The sequence below is a fragment of the Egretta garzetta genome, unplaced genomic scaffold (genome assembly GCF_000687185.1).
Source record: "Egretta garzetta isolate BGI_Z169 unplaced genomic scaffold, ASM68718v1 scaffold59, whole genome shotgun sequence".
In the NCBI taxonomy this organism is placed as follows: Eukaryota; Metazoa; Chordata; class Aves; order Pelecaniformes; family Ardeidae; genus Egretta; species Egretta garzetta.
Genome location: NW_009267230.1, coordinates 2,115,594 through 2,133,636, shown reverse-complemented (window position 1 = coordinate 2,133,636; position 18,043 = coordinate 2,115,594). Strand labels below are relative to the sequence as shown.

At 43.4% G+C, this 18,043-nt stretch overlaps 2 protein-coding genes across 2 annotated transcripts in view; both read left to right on the top strand.

Annotated features, from left to right (window-relative positions):
- The window catches only part of CCBE1 (collagen and calcium binding EGF domains 1), a 158,588-nt gene extending 144,777 nt beyond the window's left edge, over positions 1 to 13,811 (top strand). Inside the window, exons 5-10 of the mRNA XM_009647374.1 lie at positions 3,135 to 3,241; positions 9,628 to 9,748; positions 11,591 to 11,730; positions 11,818 to 11,853; positions 12,416 to 12,451; positions 13,578 to 13,811. Of these exons, the coding sequence (XP_009645669.1) occupies positions 3,135 to 3,241; positions 9,628 to 9,748; positions 11,591 to 11,730; positions 11,818 to 11,853; positions 12,416 to 12,451; positions 13,578 to 13,811 (674 nt within the window). The remainder of the gene's footprint in view (positions 1 to 3,134; positions 3,242 to 9,627; positions 9,749 to 11,590; positions 11,731 to 11,817; positions 11,854 to 12,415; positions 12,452 to 13,577) is intronic.
- Positions 13,812 to 14,878: 1,067 nt separating this feature from the next.
- The window catches only part of MRPL17 (mitochondrial ribosomal protein L17), a 4,975-nt gene continuing 1,810 nt past the window's right edge, over positions 14,879 to 18,043 (top strand). The window contains exon 1 of the mRNA XM_035902743.1: positions 14,879 to 14,946. Coding sequence (XP_035758636.1) covers positions 14,879 to 14,946 — 68 coding nt within the window. The remainder of the gene's footprint in view (positions 14,947 to 18,043) is intronic.

Here is an 18,043-nt window from a genome sequence, read left to right as displayed (position 1 = left end):
TCACTGGTATGATATTTCCAAACATTAGCTGACCCCCCCCAGCATTCATCTCCGTGGATTTTTACAGCCCTGTTTTATCTATAGTTGTCAGCCCCGTGTGCCACATCCTTCTGGAAGATAAACTGGATTTTATGATGAAACATGAGGCCAAATTCACTGCTTCTTAATCTGCATATAATTCCGCTGATTGAATTAGGTTTCAAATAGCAGAGGCTCTGGCAGTTTCTCCCTATGATTCTGTGTTGCTTTCAGTAACATTTCTTAACACAATGTGTGCATGTTATGAGGGAACTCATTTGGTAAGGTAGCTATTGAAAGAAATTTTGATTAAGGCTAGTACCAAACCCAAACTTTATAGGAGTTTGAAAAAAACAGGCATTTTTTCTAATGGCTCTATATATGTGCATCTGTAAATCCTACACAGGTCCAAAAATGGACATGTCAAAACACTGATTTTTTTCAAGGAAGCTGAAAAATTGGAGAGAGGGGAAGAACTCCATGAGGGAGCCACTACGCTGACTCGTAGTCAAAAGAAAACTTACCTTACAGAAATATCAAGAGGTGTCTTGATTACAGCATATCAATTCCTTGTTAAGGAAAAAAAAAACCCAGTGTGCTGCAGATTCTTTGATCTATTGGAGACTTATGGGCGAAGAGGCTTTGGAAGAAGTCAAAAGCAAAACAATTAGCGTTAGAAATACAGCAGTGAGGAAACCAGTGGATGCTGCATATTCAGGTATCCTTACACAATGGCTGGAGTCCCTCTGGGAGGTGTTGGAGCCAGCTGCAATTTGGTGAAATTCTATTATATGCTATGTAGAGTTCATCAGAAAACCCCAGGTAGTACCTTTTGGCCTTAAGCCTTTGAGCCATCTGAACACTGTACAGAAAGGTGTTCAGGTATTACCAAGCTGTGTGCTATCAGAAATGGCTGGGAAGAGCACTGTGCTTAGTGCCATAAAAATGCTAAATAAAATAAAGAGGAATATCAGGGGTTATTGTAATGCCAAAGAACTGCAGCTGTGGGAGCAGGCAGTTGATGAGTGGGGAAAACCCCCAAGCTTTTGCTTCCTAATCTTCTGATAAGATCAGTGCTAATACCAATGTCTTACCTCTGTTGGTCATTCCAGCATTTTGCCCTTGCAGCCCTCACCTACTTGATTAGGAGATAAGAAATAAACATTTCATAGAAGCATAGAAGCACAGGATTCCAGGTTGGAAGGAACCTCAAGGATCATCTGGTCCAACCTTTCTTGGCAAAAGCACAGTCTAGACAAGACAGCCCAGCACCATGTCCAGCTGAATCTTAGAAGTGTCCCATGTTGGGGCATCCTCCACTCCCCTGGGGAGATTATCCCGATGGCTGATTGTTCTCATTTCAAAAAATTTTCCTTTTGTGTCCAACTGGAATCTTCCCAGTAGTAACTTGTACCCATTGCCCCATATCTTTTCCATGTGACTCCTTGTAAAAAGGAAGTCTCCATCTTCTTTGTAGCCACCCTTTAAATACTGGAACATGGTGACAAGGTCTCCACTAGGCCTTCTTTTCTCAAGGCTGAACAAATCCAGTTCTTTCAGCCTGTCCTCATACGCCAGGCTTCCCAGGCCTTTGATCACCTTGGTGGCCCTTCTCTGGAGCCCCTCCAGCCCGTCCACATCTTTTTTGTATAGCGGGGACCAGAACTGTACACAGTACTCCAGGTGTGGCCTGACAAGCACTGAGTAGTGTGGGATAATGACTTCTTTATCTCTGCTGGTGATGCCCTTGTTGATGGAACTCAGCATCCCGTTGGCCTTGGCCACTGCAGCAGCACACTGCTCACTCGTATTGAGCTTGTTGTCCACCAGGACCCCCAGGTCCCCTTCCACAGAGCTGCTCTCCAGCCAGGTAGATCCCAGCCTGTGCTGCACTCCTGGATTGTCATCTAAAAGCAAGCATACCTGACGTGGCGTTATAGCCAATGGACTAAACATACTGAAAATCCATTTTTCCTGAATTTCTGCAATGGTGGTCCACAGATGACCATCTCATGGGTGCAGTGTTCCTTATTGGACCCTGCAAACATTTAAAGTCAAGTACCACATAGTATCTTTAGTATTAGAAAGTCCTGGTTTTATTTAAAATAATGCAGATGTTTTAAAAATCAATACACATCTCTGAAAATATGAAAGACATGAAAGTGTGTTTCTAAGTGAGAATTACAATACAATAGTGATCCTTTTTGAAGATCTTTGGCTCTAACCAGGAGCACCTGCAATGTTTTTCCATTCCGGAACATGCTTCGAATGGTCAGTGTTCAAATGTGCCCAATAACCCTTTCAGGTAACATTGTACAAGGCCACACATCATATGCAGGGCCTCAATACAACTTGATGCTTTTCAACAGCTACATGTGAAAGAAAAAAAACCTCACCTAGAGTTTGCCAGTATGTGTTTTGGAAACCACATTTCTCTTCTAGCGGACATCTGTTGAAACAGTGCTTGCTTGTTTGCAATGCAGAAGTGCTTCACTGTGTACAAGAATGGGAAAAAATAACAGTTGTGGTATCTCTTACAGTTTGAGTCACTTAATGGATTCCTGAAAAGATCCCATTCATGCATACTATCAACAGGTGTGACCCTTTCTCTTGTGCGGATTTAAATCCCTGTCATTAATCTCAATCCCCATCTCTGCTCAGGCTGATTCCATCACATGGAGGAATAACCGGCAATGATAAAGAGCAGTTTGTCCAAAGTGAATTAAATGACCATATTGAGAGGGATTTTACTGTAATTTATAGCATATGAAAATTTCCCCTTTGGGGGACTGTAAATCAGTTCAGATCTATAGGGTTAGTCTACCCTACACACAAAGATAAAAGAAGGGGTGTAAACTTTTTCAGGTATTAAAAAAAGAAATTCTCTGGGGACTGCTAACTGGAAACAGCTGCTTTAAAAATGAGCTCAGAGCTGTCCCTGCAAAGTTTCTCAGCCTTACATAGGAATTCACAGTCAAAGCATTAATAATGGCAGGATTCTCTCTTCCTTTCACAGTCTGGAGAAATGTAACAACCTTCAAGTTGCTTTTGCAATCACTTTATGAATTTCTTTGCCTAGGATCTTTATATTTGTATTGGAAACTGCTTTCTTTCAGCTGGGCTTCCTGAGAAATCTGAAAATGTGGCGAAATCAGGGACGTGCTGTGCCTCTTGTAAGGAATTTCATCAAATAAAGCAGACAGTTTTACAACTGAAGCAAAAGGTATGAACACTGATCAGTCATGTCTTTACCAGACCTGCATGTTTTGTGACAATTGAGGTTAAATTTAAGTGTTTGGAGCGGTCACCGCCATGGGGCTCTTGTGCCCATAAAGATGAAGGCAACATACTTTAAAATCATCTAGGAATGGCATCTTTTCCTTACACTTCTGGATTGCTAACCAAGCTCATGGAGCTGTGTTACCAAGCTCGTGGTAGCAGAATCTGGCAAGCACCCACCCCACTCTGAGCCCAGGTTTCTTGGCAATGAGCACTGGCCTCAGCTTTTCATTCATTCTGAATGCACAGGATTTTGGACTTGATCCACCTTCAGTGCATGCAAGTGCGAGACATTCTGCAGATGCGGGAATGTGGGAGAACATAATTTTGCATTAATAGGGTACTGATACAGGATTCTTGCCAAAGAGGAGTTGTGTGGCTAAACAAAAACGTCACTAGAAGATACAGTAGTTTTGATTTTTTTTTTTAAAAAGAAAACCCCCTCAGCCCCAACTGTTTCTGTTGTCACCTCTGTCCTTACAAGTAGAAAATAACGCACCTAAAAGCTTCCCCTGGCCTTTAACTTTAATTTCTCATGTATGTGGCCTCCTTTTGCACTCGGGCAGGATTGAAATAACCCGGAAACCCAGGATTTGGAGAGCCAGGAGCAGGGGTGCAGGTGTAATGCCTTTTCTGGTGACACCTCCTTCAAACATTCTGGTTCTCTGAAATGGAAATGTTCTGCAGGAGTATTCTCAGCAATGCGTGTTGACAGGCTGTAATTAGAATCATAGAATCATAGAATCGTCTAGGTTGGAAAAGACCTTTAAGATCATCAAGTCCAACCGTTAACCTAGCACTGCCATCCCACCACTAAACCATGTCCTTAAGCACCTCATCTATCCTTCTTTTAAATACCTCCAGGGGTGGGGACTCCACCACTTCCCTGGGCAGCCCATTCCAGAGCCTGACAACCCTTTAACTGAAAAAATTTTTCCTAATGTCCAACCTAAACCTGCCCTGGCGCAACTTCAGACCATTTCCCCTCATCCCATCGCCCATTACCAGGGAGAAGAGGCCACCCCCCCCCCGGCTCCCCCCTTCTGTCAGGCAGCTGTAGAGGGCAATAAGGTCTCCCCTCAGCCTCCTCTTCTCCAGGCTGAACAACTCAGTTCCCTCAGCCACTCGTCCTAAGACTTGTGCTCCAGACCCCTCATCAGCTTTGTGGCTCTTCTCTGGACACGCTCCAGCTCCTCAATGTCCTTCTTGTAGTGAGGGGCCCAAAACTGAACACAGCATTCGAGGTGCGGCCTCACCAGCACCGAGTACAGGGGCACGGTCACTGCCCTGCTCCTGCTGGCCACACTATTCCTGATACAAGCCAGGATGCCATTGGCCTTCTTGGCCACCTGGGCACACTGCTGGCTCATATTCAGCCAGCTGTCAACCACTACCCCCAGGTCTTTTTCCGCCAGGCAGCTTACCAGACACAATTATTTCACCCAGGGTGCTCATTTAATTTCATTGTGTCCAAACACAATTTGGTATATTCACTTGTTGCCTTTAATGCAATTCAATGTAATTCATTTGATGTAATTTATATTAGGAAGAAAGAAATATGCTTTACTAAAATGAAATATGATGAGGTTTGAGACACTCTTTATGACTAAAATCACATAATGTCATGTTTTCCTTCTGAATCAGGATGAAGGTAAGTGTGGAAGTGACCGAATTTCATGTGTGATGGAAATTGTGGTTTTCAAAAAAACAGTAGCAAACAGGTTAAAAAAGGATCCATGCTTTTGAGTGGCTGTTTGCCCAGCCACAGTCCGTGATGCTGAACAGGCTTGCACTGATGCGCAGGGAGGGATCTGGGGTCACATTGTTGGCCAAATCGTTTGCTGCAAGAATTGATGGAAATCAATGGCCTTAATTAACGGAAAGTTTTCTGTGTCTAGCTTCCACTGTTAGGTACCTGCATTCAAAACTAACTCTGGAAAACTAACACCATCTATACCTGTCGTTGTGGGCCTCATAGATAAGTCCTGTCATGGTCCATAGCCTAAATTAGAAAATTGTCTTCCTAGCAGGACTTACCTATTTGGCATCCTCAGAGGGAGCCCCCTGGGTCGTGCCTCACACAGACAGAGCTAGAAGAAATGGTGCCCTGATATATCCTCAGCATTTTTTACCCCACGGAGAGGAGAGCTTTTGTCCATGCTGAGAGAAGATCTGGCCTCATGCTGCTTCTCTGCCCAGGGAGACAGGAACCCTCGTGCTTCACCAGACGCTCCCCATGTCCAGGTTCTTCTGGAGAGGACATCTGTCAATATCTGCAGTCAAAGTTTTTCTGTTTTGTACAGGAAAATTAATTTCTGTCTGCCAGAGAGACAGTTTACAGGAATGAGTCTTCAGTTTTGTGGTTAAGGCTTTCAGATTTCATAGGATCATGGAATCATTTAGGTTGGAAAAGATCTGTAATTAACTTTATGCAAAATTATGTTTAGCAGAAGAGCCTGTGAAGGATCTAATCCAGCAAACCCTACAACTGGGAACTGGGGTGTGCTTCTAGAAGTGGGAGGTATGGTTTTGTGTCTCCTTAGGAAAGGACAGGGTGAACTCCTGCTACATCTGAAAGTCCTGCTACCTCTGGTGATGGCACCAATACCTTTTAGAGGTTTGCAATATCCATTCCAGATACAGGACAGAGTAGTTCTAGGATCAGGAACAGAAAGTCACCTTGCATGGTCATCCAGTGGGATGCACTGTCCTGAAATATTAGGGGGCTGTGGGCAGTCCTAGGTTGATCTCCGACCTTGCTGGAAGGAAGAAGAGCGGAAAGCTGGAAAACTAGGAGAAAGATATCTGACACACAGCCAACAATTTAAAACAATCAAGTAAGCAGTTCAGCACTTGGAGTTGGAGCATTGCTGGATCCTACTGCACAGATTTGTTTAAACATCTTAATTAGAAAGCTATGTTCCACATCACTCCTGTGAAGCACTGTCAAAGTCATCTAAACCACAGATCTCCCAGAAACTACCCAAAACTTCAGATGCAGCATGCAACACAACGTATTGGAGTCTTGTTTCTAGTACTGTCTTTCATTAAAATTTACCCTCACTAATATTTACACGCACATGGAAAAAAAAAGATGTTTTCCAAGGGCTGTTAAGATTTGGAGCTGTGGTTGGAGAAAGCCAAGGTCACTCTGGAGCAGGATCCTGGTTCAGTTAAAAGGTGAAATAGAAATTAGGCCAGTAAGTATAGCCAATCCCTAAGAGGATGTGAGTCAACATGAAAAACACATGGTTTGGCCCCAGTGTATGTAACAACCATTTTCTGGCCAGCAGATATCAAAGAGCTAGACTAGAGCCTGGGTATTTTGGCACTCCCAGTGTATGCTTCAAGTCCAGCTGACTCAGTGGGGAAGCATCTGTAGATCCTTTCACAGCAGCTACGTGATTTTTTTTTTTTTTCATCTTACTAAGTTTTTAAAACAGCCTTGCTGGTAGGAACAAGTCATTATTTAAGCAACAGAGAAGAACAAACTTCCAAATCCTCTTCATGATTAGTTGTTGCCACTAAACACACCTTTTTCTCCAGCCTGGGCATTTGCAATATAACCTGAAGAGTATTCGTGTCAGGGACTATATACTAAGTGACACCTATTTATCAGCTGAGATAGCAATAGATCCCCAAAATAAGACCTGATCAGAAATTTAAGTACAAGCTCTAAAGAGGCCATCAATTAATCTGTCACTCAACTGTGGCCACCCCTAAAGAGAAACACTCACTGGTGAGACTGAAAATATTCTCACAAAAACTGCCTGAAAAACATAATGCTCTCAGGTAGTCGCAGGATTTAACTCCGTGTCCCAGTTTTAGCATGTCAGCGTTGGCACTGCAGAGCCCTTCACTGATTTGTGTCACATAATGGAAGTTTTGCAGCGTGATGGTCCTTGCATTCGTAGCCAGCCAGGACCCTGCTCTGGACAGGGTGGAAGCACCTCTGGGCAACAAAACTTTGCAATGTGCTGAACAGAGCTGGCCAGCGGGACCTCCTCATGCCGGTCCCTGGCCACTGTGGCTATGAGAGCCCCCAGCTACTGAATTGTCCTTTTCTGGCCCAGGTGTAAAGTGCTGTGACCCATGGAGTACCCCTTTACATTCAGCAGTCCCACGCTTTTCTCTGTGCTGCAATGGCTGGGATGTTGGCTGAGGAAGCTGCAGGGTCATTGGTAAACAAAGAAGATGTTTTTCTTTGGAAAACCAAAGATGACAGCCCACCCCAGAGCTGCAGGCATGCTGGATCCCTGTTTTCTGTGTGAGCAGATTCACAGGAGTAAGCACACAAGCAACATCCTGTGGGGCTTCTGTGAAGTGCTGACCTCATCCAGCCACTGATTTGTGTGGGGGTGAAGTGAATCTTCCGAATTCCTGTAGAATGTACATCATGTCACTTAATTTGCCTTCAGTGCAGTCATCTTGTCCTTGGAACAGCAATGCTCCCCCAAAATGGCCAATAAATCCTTGTATTCCTGTCATCCTGCTTTAAATTCCAGCCTGACAAATCAAACTGGTGTTTTGGAAATGCCACCAGGAACTGTCTCATCATTTCTAACTTTTTTTTCCCCCCGCACTTTTGCTTCTTTTGGAACTGTTCTGTGCATCCAACCTCAAACTGCAAGCAGCACTGGCTACCCTTAAAGTGCGTTCCTTAACTAATAACTTGTTTGCCAAAAGAAATTTGCCCAGTTGTACAATGTTCGGCAAGTGCATTGTGTTATTTTTTTTTCCTGTGCTTTACAAACATTAGGTTTGCACTAAGGGCAGGAGGGTGTATATCAAATAATTACAGAAACAAGTAGGAGTCTTGAGAACAGTCCAGTGCAGGGAATTCCAAATAGCTGATTAAAAGCATTGTCAGATAGCAGGAGTCATCATCTATTTTATTTAATGCAGCTCTCCCACGCAAGTGTTACAGAATCCAACATCAAATTACCCAGTGAGCCAAATTCATTCATGGCAGCAACAAAGCTGACCCGGGGACAGATCTGCCCTGGTATTGCTGAAATAGCTCTTCAGTTCTGTTAGGCAGAGCAAAATTCCCAACTCTACATGCAGCCACTCACCGTCAATAAGCTTCTTTCCTCACTGCAGACCAGCCTCCTGGCTTGTCATCTCCCCTCAGCTGTCTCTGGAGAGACTAAACATTTGCAGAGTATTTCTAAATACATTTAATTAATAAATACATTCAATCTGGGAAAATTAATGTTTAATGGATAATTAAAATATGATTTAATGGAAAATAGCATTTTAAACCATAGTGTGCAATTATTCTTACGTTCTCACTTATTTTAGCTTTGTGTCTCTATGCAGAGCAGACCCAGACGCCTGTTGGGTTAAATAGTGGTCACGGGGCCAGATCCACAAAAGATCTGAGGCTGTCACTGAAACCTATGAAAAGTTAGGGGTTCGTGCAGCAATTGAGAACTTAACTGTCTAAGCAAATGGTGTCTTGAGACAGGGCAGTAAATGAATAGAGGAAAAATCAGATAAGGGAAAAGAGAAGATCCAAGAAGTTATAGGACTTAAGTTTTTGGCAACTTGTTGCTGTGCGTCTCCTGAATTTCTCCTACCTTCCATTTGGATTGACTTGCAGTACTTCCATGGTGACTCGAAAGGTGAACAGCCTCACAGGAAACATCAGGGTGCTGGTTCCAGGGAAAGGAAAGTACCAGAATGAACAAATGCCTTAAAATGAAATGGTGCCATGTTTTTCATGTGGCATCTTTGAAGCCTGGGCAACCTCCTGGGTATACAATACCTGAAGTGTGGATCATCTCTAGGATCCCCTACCCAGAGCTCATGCTACACACACACCCCACCACCACCCCACCCCCCGTGTGTGGAAGACAGAAAGTACCATTTCTGCAAAACCTGACTTGTCTCCATGGGTCACCCGAAACATCCTCTGGAAAGGCATTGTAGACTGTTACTCCCCATGACAATGTTTTCTCATTAAATTTCTGCAAGGTGGTCGGTCAGAAAGATGTACGGGTGAGAATAAGAGTCCCCAGACATCCTCCCAGGGGGTTCAGACTACCTATAAGGAGGTCCCATTGCAGGGTCAGGGAGCCAGTTTCCCTTGGAACCACAAAATATGAGAGGATCTTCCAGAAACCTTCATGTCCATACTTGGAAAAAAATCACATTGGCCAGCTTAGGAGTAACTGCTGTCATAGGCTTCAACACAGTCACATTTTTTTTCCTGATTATTTCAATGACATATTTAAATACATTATTTGTACACATTAAAGCTTAACCAATAATGTGATTTATTAAGCAGAACGATGAAGAGCTTACAGTGATTTTTGGTTTTGGCAGGTTGCTTTGCTACCAAATAACGCTGCTGATCTTAGCAAGCAGATCACTGGTGAAAAAGTGCTTGCATCTAATGCATATATCCCTGGCCCCCCAGGCCAGCCTGGCCAACAAGGCCCTCCAGGTAAGATACAGACCAGAGGGATGTGAGTGTGCAGTAGTGCCACAAATAAAAATTTTAAGCTTCAATCTTTCAGTGTGATAGGATTTCATGTGTTTCATATTTATTATTATATTTGCATTGGTGCTAAATTAAAAAAAAAAAAACAACTTTCTGGTCATTATGGTCAGCCTCTGCCAGCTGTTTAACATCATCCATCGTGTCTTAGTCTCCATGTGTTTCTTGGCATGCAAGCTGTGTTTGTCCTCTGTGTGTTAAATTTCTCCCTCTCCCTGGGATATCTCACCTGCTTCAGTTGTCATTTCCTGTATTTTAACTCTGTCTTAAAACACTCTCCACTTCATTTCAAGAATACCTACTGCTTTAGCTCACTGTCATCACTAGAGCAGAAAATGTGCTTTCGGTTTGAGTGGGTTTGTGCCAACTGTTTTATTCTTCCTCGTCTGGTTTTGCAAGGATTCATTGGTTCGCTTTATGTGTGTTCCAGACTCAAAAGAATCTGAAAAGTAAAACTCCACTCACACCTTCTTTGCTAAGGTTTGAAACAATGAGAAAAGCAGAGAGTTCCTAGAGCTCTAATTTGAGCCAGACACCTTGCAACCTGCAGGCAGTGAGGCTAAAAATTTTGCAGACTGTGGTGAACGCGGATCTAATTTGGGGTTAGCGATAAACCCAAGGAATTTTAGCACTGTTCTGTGTTTCAGGAAGATTCTTACAGAGGACTAGCAGATACTCCTTACAAGGTTTGACTACTCCCTACCGAGCTGCCCCCATTTATCCCCGCTTTTGCAATCTTGCTTTGGTTCTTGAGTTTCTCTCGCATTTTCCTGGAGGACCAGCATCTCCAGTCTTCAGCATGCCCTAAGTGCAAGGACAGTGTGGTTGGAGGTTTGCGTCAGACTCTGAACCGCACAGTGCGCCGCCTTGCAGTCTCTGACGTAGGCCTGACTCGGCAGCGCTTCCCTCTGACGTCCCCATCACTGAGCTGTCCAAGGTCCTGCAGAATTGCCCGTTCCGCCTGAAAACCCTCCCCGCTGGCCTCCTCCTCCTCCTCCTCCCTGCCGTTACCAACAGTGCTCTTCAGGGGCCACCGGCCTCTCATCTTCTGCGTCTTCCACATGTCTTCAGTGTGAAGAAAAGTGCTTTCCCCTCTAATTATAAAGTAATTCGGCTAGTGGCACTTTTATGGTCTTTATTTTGTGCAACTGTGGTTTCAGATGCCTGATTTTCTGTTTTGCTTTTCATAGTGTTTCTCTTGAGCTAAACATATGCTTTGTTGCCCATCTGCTTCCTAAAAACTAACATTCTCTGCTGCAACTAGCAGAAGCTGAAAAGCATATAAAGCAAAATGGAGGAACAGAGGCTTTTTTTGCCCCTAACACATTGGCTACTGTACCGGGCAAAAGAGAGGTGCAACCCACCACTAAAAAGGGCTTGCTTCTGTGCCAGTCATGTAGACAGATGCCTTCAACCCCTGAGTTTTCTGAGGCTTTCTTTTTATGAGGTGTTTCTCAGATCTGACTTGTTCTTTTCTTCTGTGTGTGAAAATGAGGCGTTTCTGCTTTCGTTTTCCATTCCCAGTCTGTGTCCCTAACCACCTGGCAGTGGCAATCTTGGCTTCCTTGTATACACAAGGTTTAATTGTTTTCTGAAGATCTCCTATAGTCACTATGATGAGGAGTAATGTCTCAGATGACTGCTGTGTCAGTTGTGTTGTTGTGCACTTGGGTGTGTTAAGGCAACCGGTCCATTGGGTGGTTCAAAAAGTAGTCAGTCCCCACTGCTTGCACTGGTGAAGTCTCCCAAAAGCTTTCCCTGACAGGTAACCTTTGCTGTCGATTGCAGGGGCTCCAGGACCAAAAGGGAGTCAAGGAGTTCCTGGGTCACCTGGACCTCCCGGACAGCCTGGCCCTCGTGGATCAATGGGACCTATGGGCCCATCTCCAGACATATCACATATTAAGCAGGGCAGACGGGGTCCCGTGGTCAGTATCCTCACCTCCCGTCATGTATAACTGGTCTTAGCTCCACAACCTCTCACATCCTTGTGAACACTTTCTTTTCTCTTGCAGGGCCCACCAGGAGCCCCAGGGAGAGATGGTAGCAAGGTGAGGAGAGGTACTGTTTTCCATAATGTGGGCACATGCACATGTGACATGCAGGCTTGCCAGAGAGAATCTCTACACACTTGCAGTCACACCCTTTTGCCACTTCATTCCCTTCACTAAGCTGAAAACGCCCTGTTGTTCTATCCCTTTGTGTCTTCCTCCTGCTATTTTGTGATCAACATTCCTTAAGTCTTGCAAACAGCCCTGCCAGGCTATCTGTCAAGAAGCCTCCTTTCCTTTCTCTGCAGCTCTTTTGGCTTTCCATGAAGAAATGTTGATGCTTTAGCCCATTTCATTAGACTGCTCTTTTGTGAATTTCTCCTGTTAACTGGTTTGCTTGTTGCTGTCTAGGAGAAATATCAGAAGTGCCCAACTCTGCGTCCACTAGAATCAGAGGCAATTTCCTTGCATTCCTCCTTCACTTTCTTTTCTTTTTCGAAGCCAGCGTAAGCTGATGATCCTTGGTCTGGGGACAGTAAGTAAGGGAGTCTGCAGAGACAAACTGTGATTTTTTTTGTTTCCTTCAGTCACAGCAAACTAACTGAGGTGGTATTGATTACAGGGGGAGCGAGGTGCACCAGGACCAAAGGGGATACCTGTAAGTATTGCTCACAGGAGGAATTTCCACAACAGAGTGATGTTGACTGCTAACAACAGGTCAGACAAAAGGGGAAAAAAGAAAAACCTCTCCTGCGTCAAGAGCACAGTGAAAGATACTTTATATGCACAGAAAATGTTATTGGAAAGAAAATTAATTGCCTATTTTCTTCCAAGTGTTTTTGCCTACACACCTCCTGCCTTTCTGGGTGTGACACTGAAGCCACCTGCACCCTATGACAGCGGTGGGACATCCTCGGCAGGCAGTAGCATGAGGTCTCGTGCAGAGCGCTAGTTAGTACCGTTCCGCCACCGCTCCTAATGGGAGTTGGATCCCTGGAACCTTTTAAAATCCTGCCCCTTGTCTCTCTTTGGGATTTGGGAAGCTATAAGCTTTGAAAAAGTAATCAGGAGAAGGATGAGTATTTAAAATTTTATTTCAGGTGAAATTGTTTTAAAATGTATTTCTTACAATGTTTTCTCATTGGTAGAATGGATTTTTAAGAGTATGCCCAGTAGGGTGTCCTCAGTATTAAACAGTGTACTTTACGGTGTGAAGTCAACTAAAAAGAAATTGTGGTTTTCTAAAATCAGATAAAACCAGATGGATACTCTCTGCATTGTAATAACCAATATATTTAGTAAGTGATGGACAGCAGCAGGGTTATGATATTGAAAAGATACCGTCCAAATATCAGCATTCTTGAGAAAATTTTTGAAGTATATAATTATATATATATATGCGTATATATATATAATTATATAATTGATGATTAATCATTCTAAGGATTTAATGTCTATCAGTTTAATAAGAAGAAACACAGGGAACCAAGATTTATTTCCTCTCTTCCCATGGTGTGCCAAGATACTCTTAGGAGGCAAATACATGAAAGGAATTGTTAAGTAACGAAAGGGTTGAGCATCTTGTAAATGTAGGCTCTGTCTGCAAAAACATTTGCCTTCTTTTGGAAAATGTTTCTAGAGCAGGTTGATTCAAAAAGGGACTGTTAACTTCTGGCAGTTGATATGAAGCAGTGAGTTACCCCTGTATGAGTAATTCTATCAACCTGTTTGAAAACTGTAAGCGTGAAGGGATTATTATTAATGACCATGCCTTGTGACTGCAGGGCCCACCAGGTTCATTTGATTTCCTATTGCTGATGATGGCAGACATCAGAAATGACATCGCTGAGCTGCAAGAGAGAGTGTTTGGACACAGGACTCATTCATCAACAGAGGAGTTTCCATTACCTCAGGAATTTACAAACTATCATGACACAGTAGATTTTGGATCTGGAGAAGACTACAAACCACGGGCAGCACCCAGAGACTCCAGGATACAGAAGGCAGCCCATCCTTAGCTATGCCTACTGAAAAATAGAGCCCCTTTAGAGTTGTTCAATATAAAAATGCACTGACAATGTAAAATATATATATATAAAGTTATATATATATATTATTTCCCAGTTTTCTCTCTGCTTTTCCCCATGCTGCTGTACTCTAGCTTTCCTGGTTCATGGTAGCCCTCTTCCAGTAATTCCATACCATCAAGCCTGCACTGTGCATTGTACCTAGACTATCAAGAAAACCTTCTTAGCATATAATACAGTTAAGGCATGCTCTAGCTAATAGCGCAGACCACAGCATTTCATCTGCCTACCTTGCATTCTATGTCCAAATGACTCAGTACCCAAATTTTTCTAGGGGTAGAGGGGTAGCTGAACATCATCCCTAAACGACATCAATGATGATAACCTTGGTCCACAGTTACTTTATTTGTGTAAATGTATTATGCCACTGAATTCACGTCTCCAGCTACTGTCCCCAGGCTTAAGGAGAGTGTGAAGAGTGGATCCCTGTTTCACAGCAGAGGACAGCTGTAAGTGAAACATCATCTGTTATGTGGCACCATGGCAGAAAAAGGCAAAAAAAATGTGGTGAAGCACTGATAGAAGGATGCTGCTTGTTGATCTGGGAATTGTTTGGCTTTGTGTTGCTAGAGTAGCATTCAAAGAGAGTCAAAACGATGTGTTTATCCTAAACTAATGCTACTTTTCCCTTACCATTCTCCCACTGCTCAGTGTGAAGGCCACTTCCCTTCCTCAACGGATTTATGCTGGATACATTACACAAAGATGAGCAAGAGAACAGGGGATGTATAAAGCAGGAAAACCGGGGATAAGTGAATCAGGTAGGCTTATTGGCAAGCACAAAATCAATCCCAGCCTTGCAGAAGGAGTTGGATTCTGACCTCCGGTAGGTGCATGTCTTCCTTGGCGAAATGCTGAAGTCCAAGTGAAATTGAGACACCAGGGAGGCCTCGTATCTGCAAAGAGCTTCCATCCGTTTGTTCCTCTGCTGCGTGAGAGCGACCTAAATGACATTCATGGAACTGGCATACAGAGGTGCAGTGTATTTGGCTGGGCGTATGAAGAATACGAGTAGGTGCAGGCGTGCACATGGCAAAACATTTCAACTGGTACGAGGGCGGCTAAGGTGAGGTTCTGCATGTCGGATCCAATATTTGTGAAAGGGGATAAAAGGGAGCGCCCTTTTTTTACACTGGAAAATTGGATGCACAAGTTAGACCATACCTCATGGGTGATGTATGTTACCATTTCTTTTGGATTACCACAGCTGCTGAGGACTTTGACATGCTTAGAAGATAAAGGAGTATATTAAGCACAAAGCTTCAATGCTGTATCTGTGTAGCTGCTACTTCTATGGTATGTTTAGTGCTGGGTCATGCCCATGTCACAAATGCAAAGAAAAGCTTCTTATTTTGCCATGTCTTTCAGGGCCTTGCATGTTCTGACAGAATAAATACAGGTAAAAATATAAGCCCATATTTCAGATAACCCGTAAAGGTTTGGATTCTCTTCCGTATTCTCTGGGCCAAAAGGTAGTTGGTGTAATCCCTACACCCCCCGGTACAGGTCATGTTGTATAAACAGCTGGCTGTCTATATCTTTTGTATATTATCTTAAGAGGATGCGTTCATTCCTGTAATTGTTTCCCAACTCCCTACTATCACTATGCCACAAGCAAGGGCATTAGCTTTAAGAACATTAACGCTCTGTATTCCTCTTCAAGTTGTATGTATATCAATATTTACATAGCAATGATGAAGTCACTGGGATAGCTTAGAAAAAATGATAGCACTCTCTGCAGTCTTTGGGCTTCTCCTCTGGGAGGGGCTCTCCCAGCAGCTCCAGACCCAGGTAGCCTTGTAAGCCAGGCAATAGGGAAATCAGTGAGATTTGGGAAGGAACTTGTGGCCGAAAGAGGGATGGTCTTATACACAGCAGGCTGAAAGAAACCTCTTAAGACAGTATGAAGTGAGGCATTTATGTCTTATTTTCTTAATTTCAAGCAGGCAAGTAGGCATAAATAACTTCACTTGTGAATACGCAACTCTAAGTTTGTTCAATGTCGAATGTTGTATTTGTAACTCGTACAAATGATCTAACTCTCACATATGCTTACCACCACACTCCATCACCTGCTGGATCAAGTTGATTCCCGCTGTAGAATTAGTAGCTGCAAGCTTTTGCACCATCAGATACCGACTAATGATAAAGATGAGTGACTTCCTTCATAGCAAATTCTACTGCCCCCTGCCCACAAGAAGGTGTGTTCTAAAAAAGGCACTTACTTTAGTTCTAAGCTCTGCTTTCAAATACAGACAAATACCAAATGCAAGAAGTTCCTACAGTCTGACCATCAAACTCAGGGGTCGGTGACGATTGCCCTGCTGTGCATAAACATCCAGGGAAGGGAAATTCCAGGACTGGACCAGAAAGGCACCTGAAATACATGCCTCACTCTTAAGTACAGAAAGCTGTCCTACAGAGTTATGAACATGAAACACGGCAGATGTTTACGAGCCTTTCTGAATGGAAACCTCAAAAATTTTGCTTTCTGGAATCTGCATCATTGGTTGTCACCATCTAGAGCTGGGTTTTCCAACAGACATGCTTACTCCATAAAAAAAAGGTGAAGGAAAGTGCTCCTTGGGTCTGTCTTGTGCTTCACCCTCCTCTTCCCAGACTCCCTGCCCCAAAGCTGTCAGCTGAGTCCCAGCAACAAGGAAAGGACCTGATGGTAAATACAAGTCCACTTCAGAAGGCACAGGAATTCCTCCAGCAGGGAGAGCCCCTCTGAGCACAGCTGGCTGGGAAGGTTCAGCCTTCTGCCTGCGTCCCGCTAATGTCTTTGCGTAGACCTTTCTCATTTTATTTCTGATTAATTGTATGGTAACTTTCATAACACATTGTATCAGAAACATTTCATTAAGATTTCTGGATAAACACATACAGACACTCACATAGAAAAGTGACATTTTCTTCAGCATACCCAAAGTTTTATAAAACGAGACCAGAGTAATAATTTCCAATTTTAAGCTTGGTTACCGGGGTCCCAGGGAAGTCATTACCTTGTAAAGTATTTATTACTCTGTGGCCCCTAAAGTAACACCCCCCCCCCCCGCCCAAGAATCCAAAATAAGAACATAGAAACATCTACACTCGTGCCTAGTCTCATGTCTAGGTTCATGCACATGACAACTTTGTTTCATATAAATACTATGTATAATTTTATTAGAAAGAAATATTATTTTGATGTTAAGACATCACGTTATAAGCAGAAGGATAATAAAGAGTTTGTTATTTTATTAATATTAGAAATATATTTAATGGAAACATTTGCAAGACTGTGTAGTGATGGCAAAATGCTGATTGTTAATGGGTTTAACAAAATAGTAAAGCCTGGAAAATGTTTTTCAACACTGTGCCAAGTAAATACAGGATTAGTCTTTCTTGCAAAGCTGGAATACTGACACAGAATTCCCATGTAGTCAGGCTAAATGAGGAAAAGGAGAAGAAAATTGAATGTAAATGGAATTAAGGTAATCCCTGGAGTTATTGTTGGTATCATAGCTTGAGTAACCTTCTTCATAGAAGTATTTCAGAGTTAATACACTAAGCACCAGACAAGCAGCAAAAGATGGGGATATGGGGATCCAATAATTTGTTAATTTCACATTAAAATCCGTATGTTTGTTCCTATTACACATTCAAGTAACTATACTGTTCACTTTATTTATATATGAAATACTAAAATGTGTATAAAATGATTGTGATTTTATGATGTATTCATAATAACAAAGATATTTTTTCTTACACTGTTGGTAGCTGCTTTTGTTACACATCCATTCTCTGAAATACGAAACTGTTGACTGCAAGAGAGAAGTAGCAGGCAACCTCCTTACTCTGTGGTTTAGCATGTTTCTCGGAGCTGAACCATGCGCACTGCCGGGAGCAGCGCTAGGGGGGCATGAGCTCTTGCAGAACAGGGCGTGGGTTTGTGTTTGGGGAAATAAGGCACGCACCCACCTCCGCCCTTACGAGGGCAGCTCCAGCACCCGGTGAGGGCGACGTAGTGCTGGCTCCCGCAGCCTTAGGCCATGCTGCCTGTGTACGCGGCTTCTGCGCAGCCAGCTTGGGGATGGGATACGGGGGTCCGAGGCTCCTCTGGCACCCCGACACTGGCACTTGGGAAAAGGGGGGAGTAAGGTTAAGGCTCCGGACGGCCT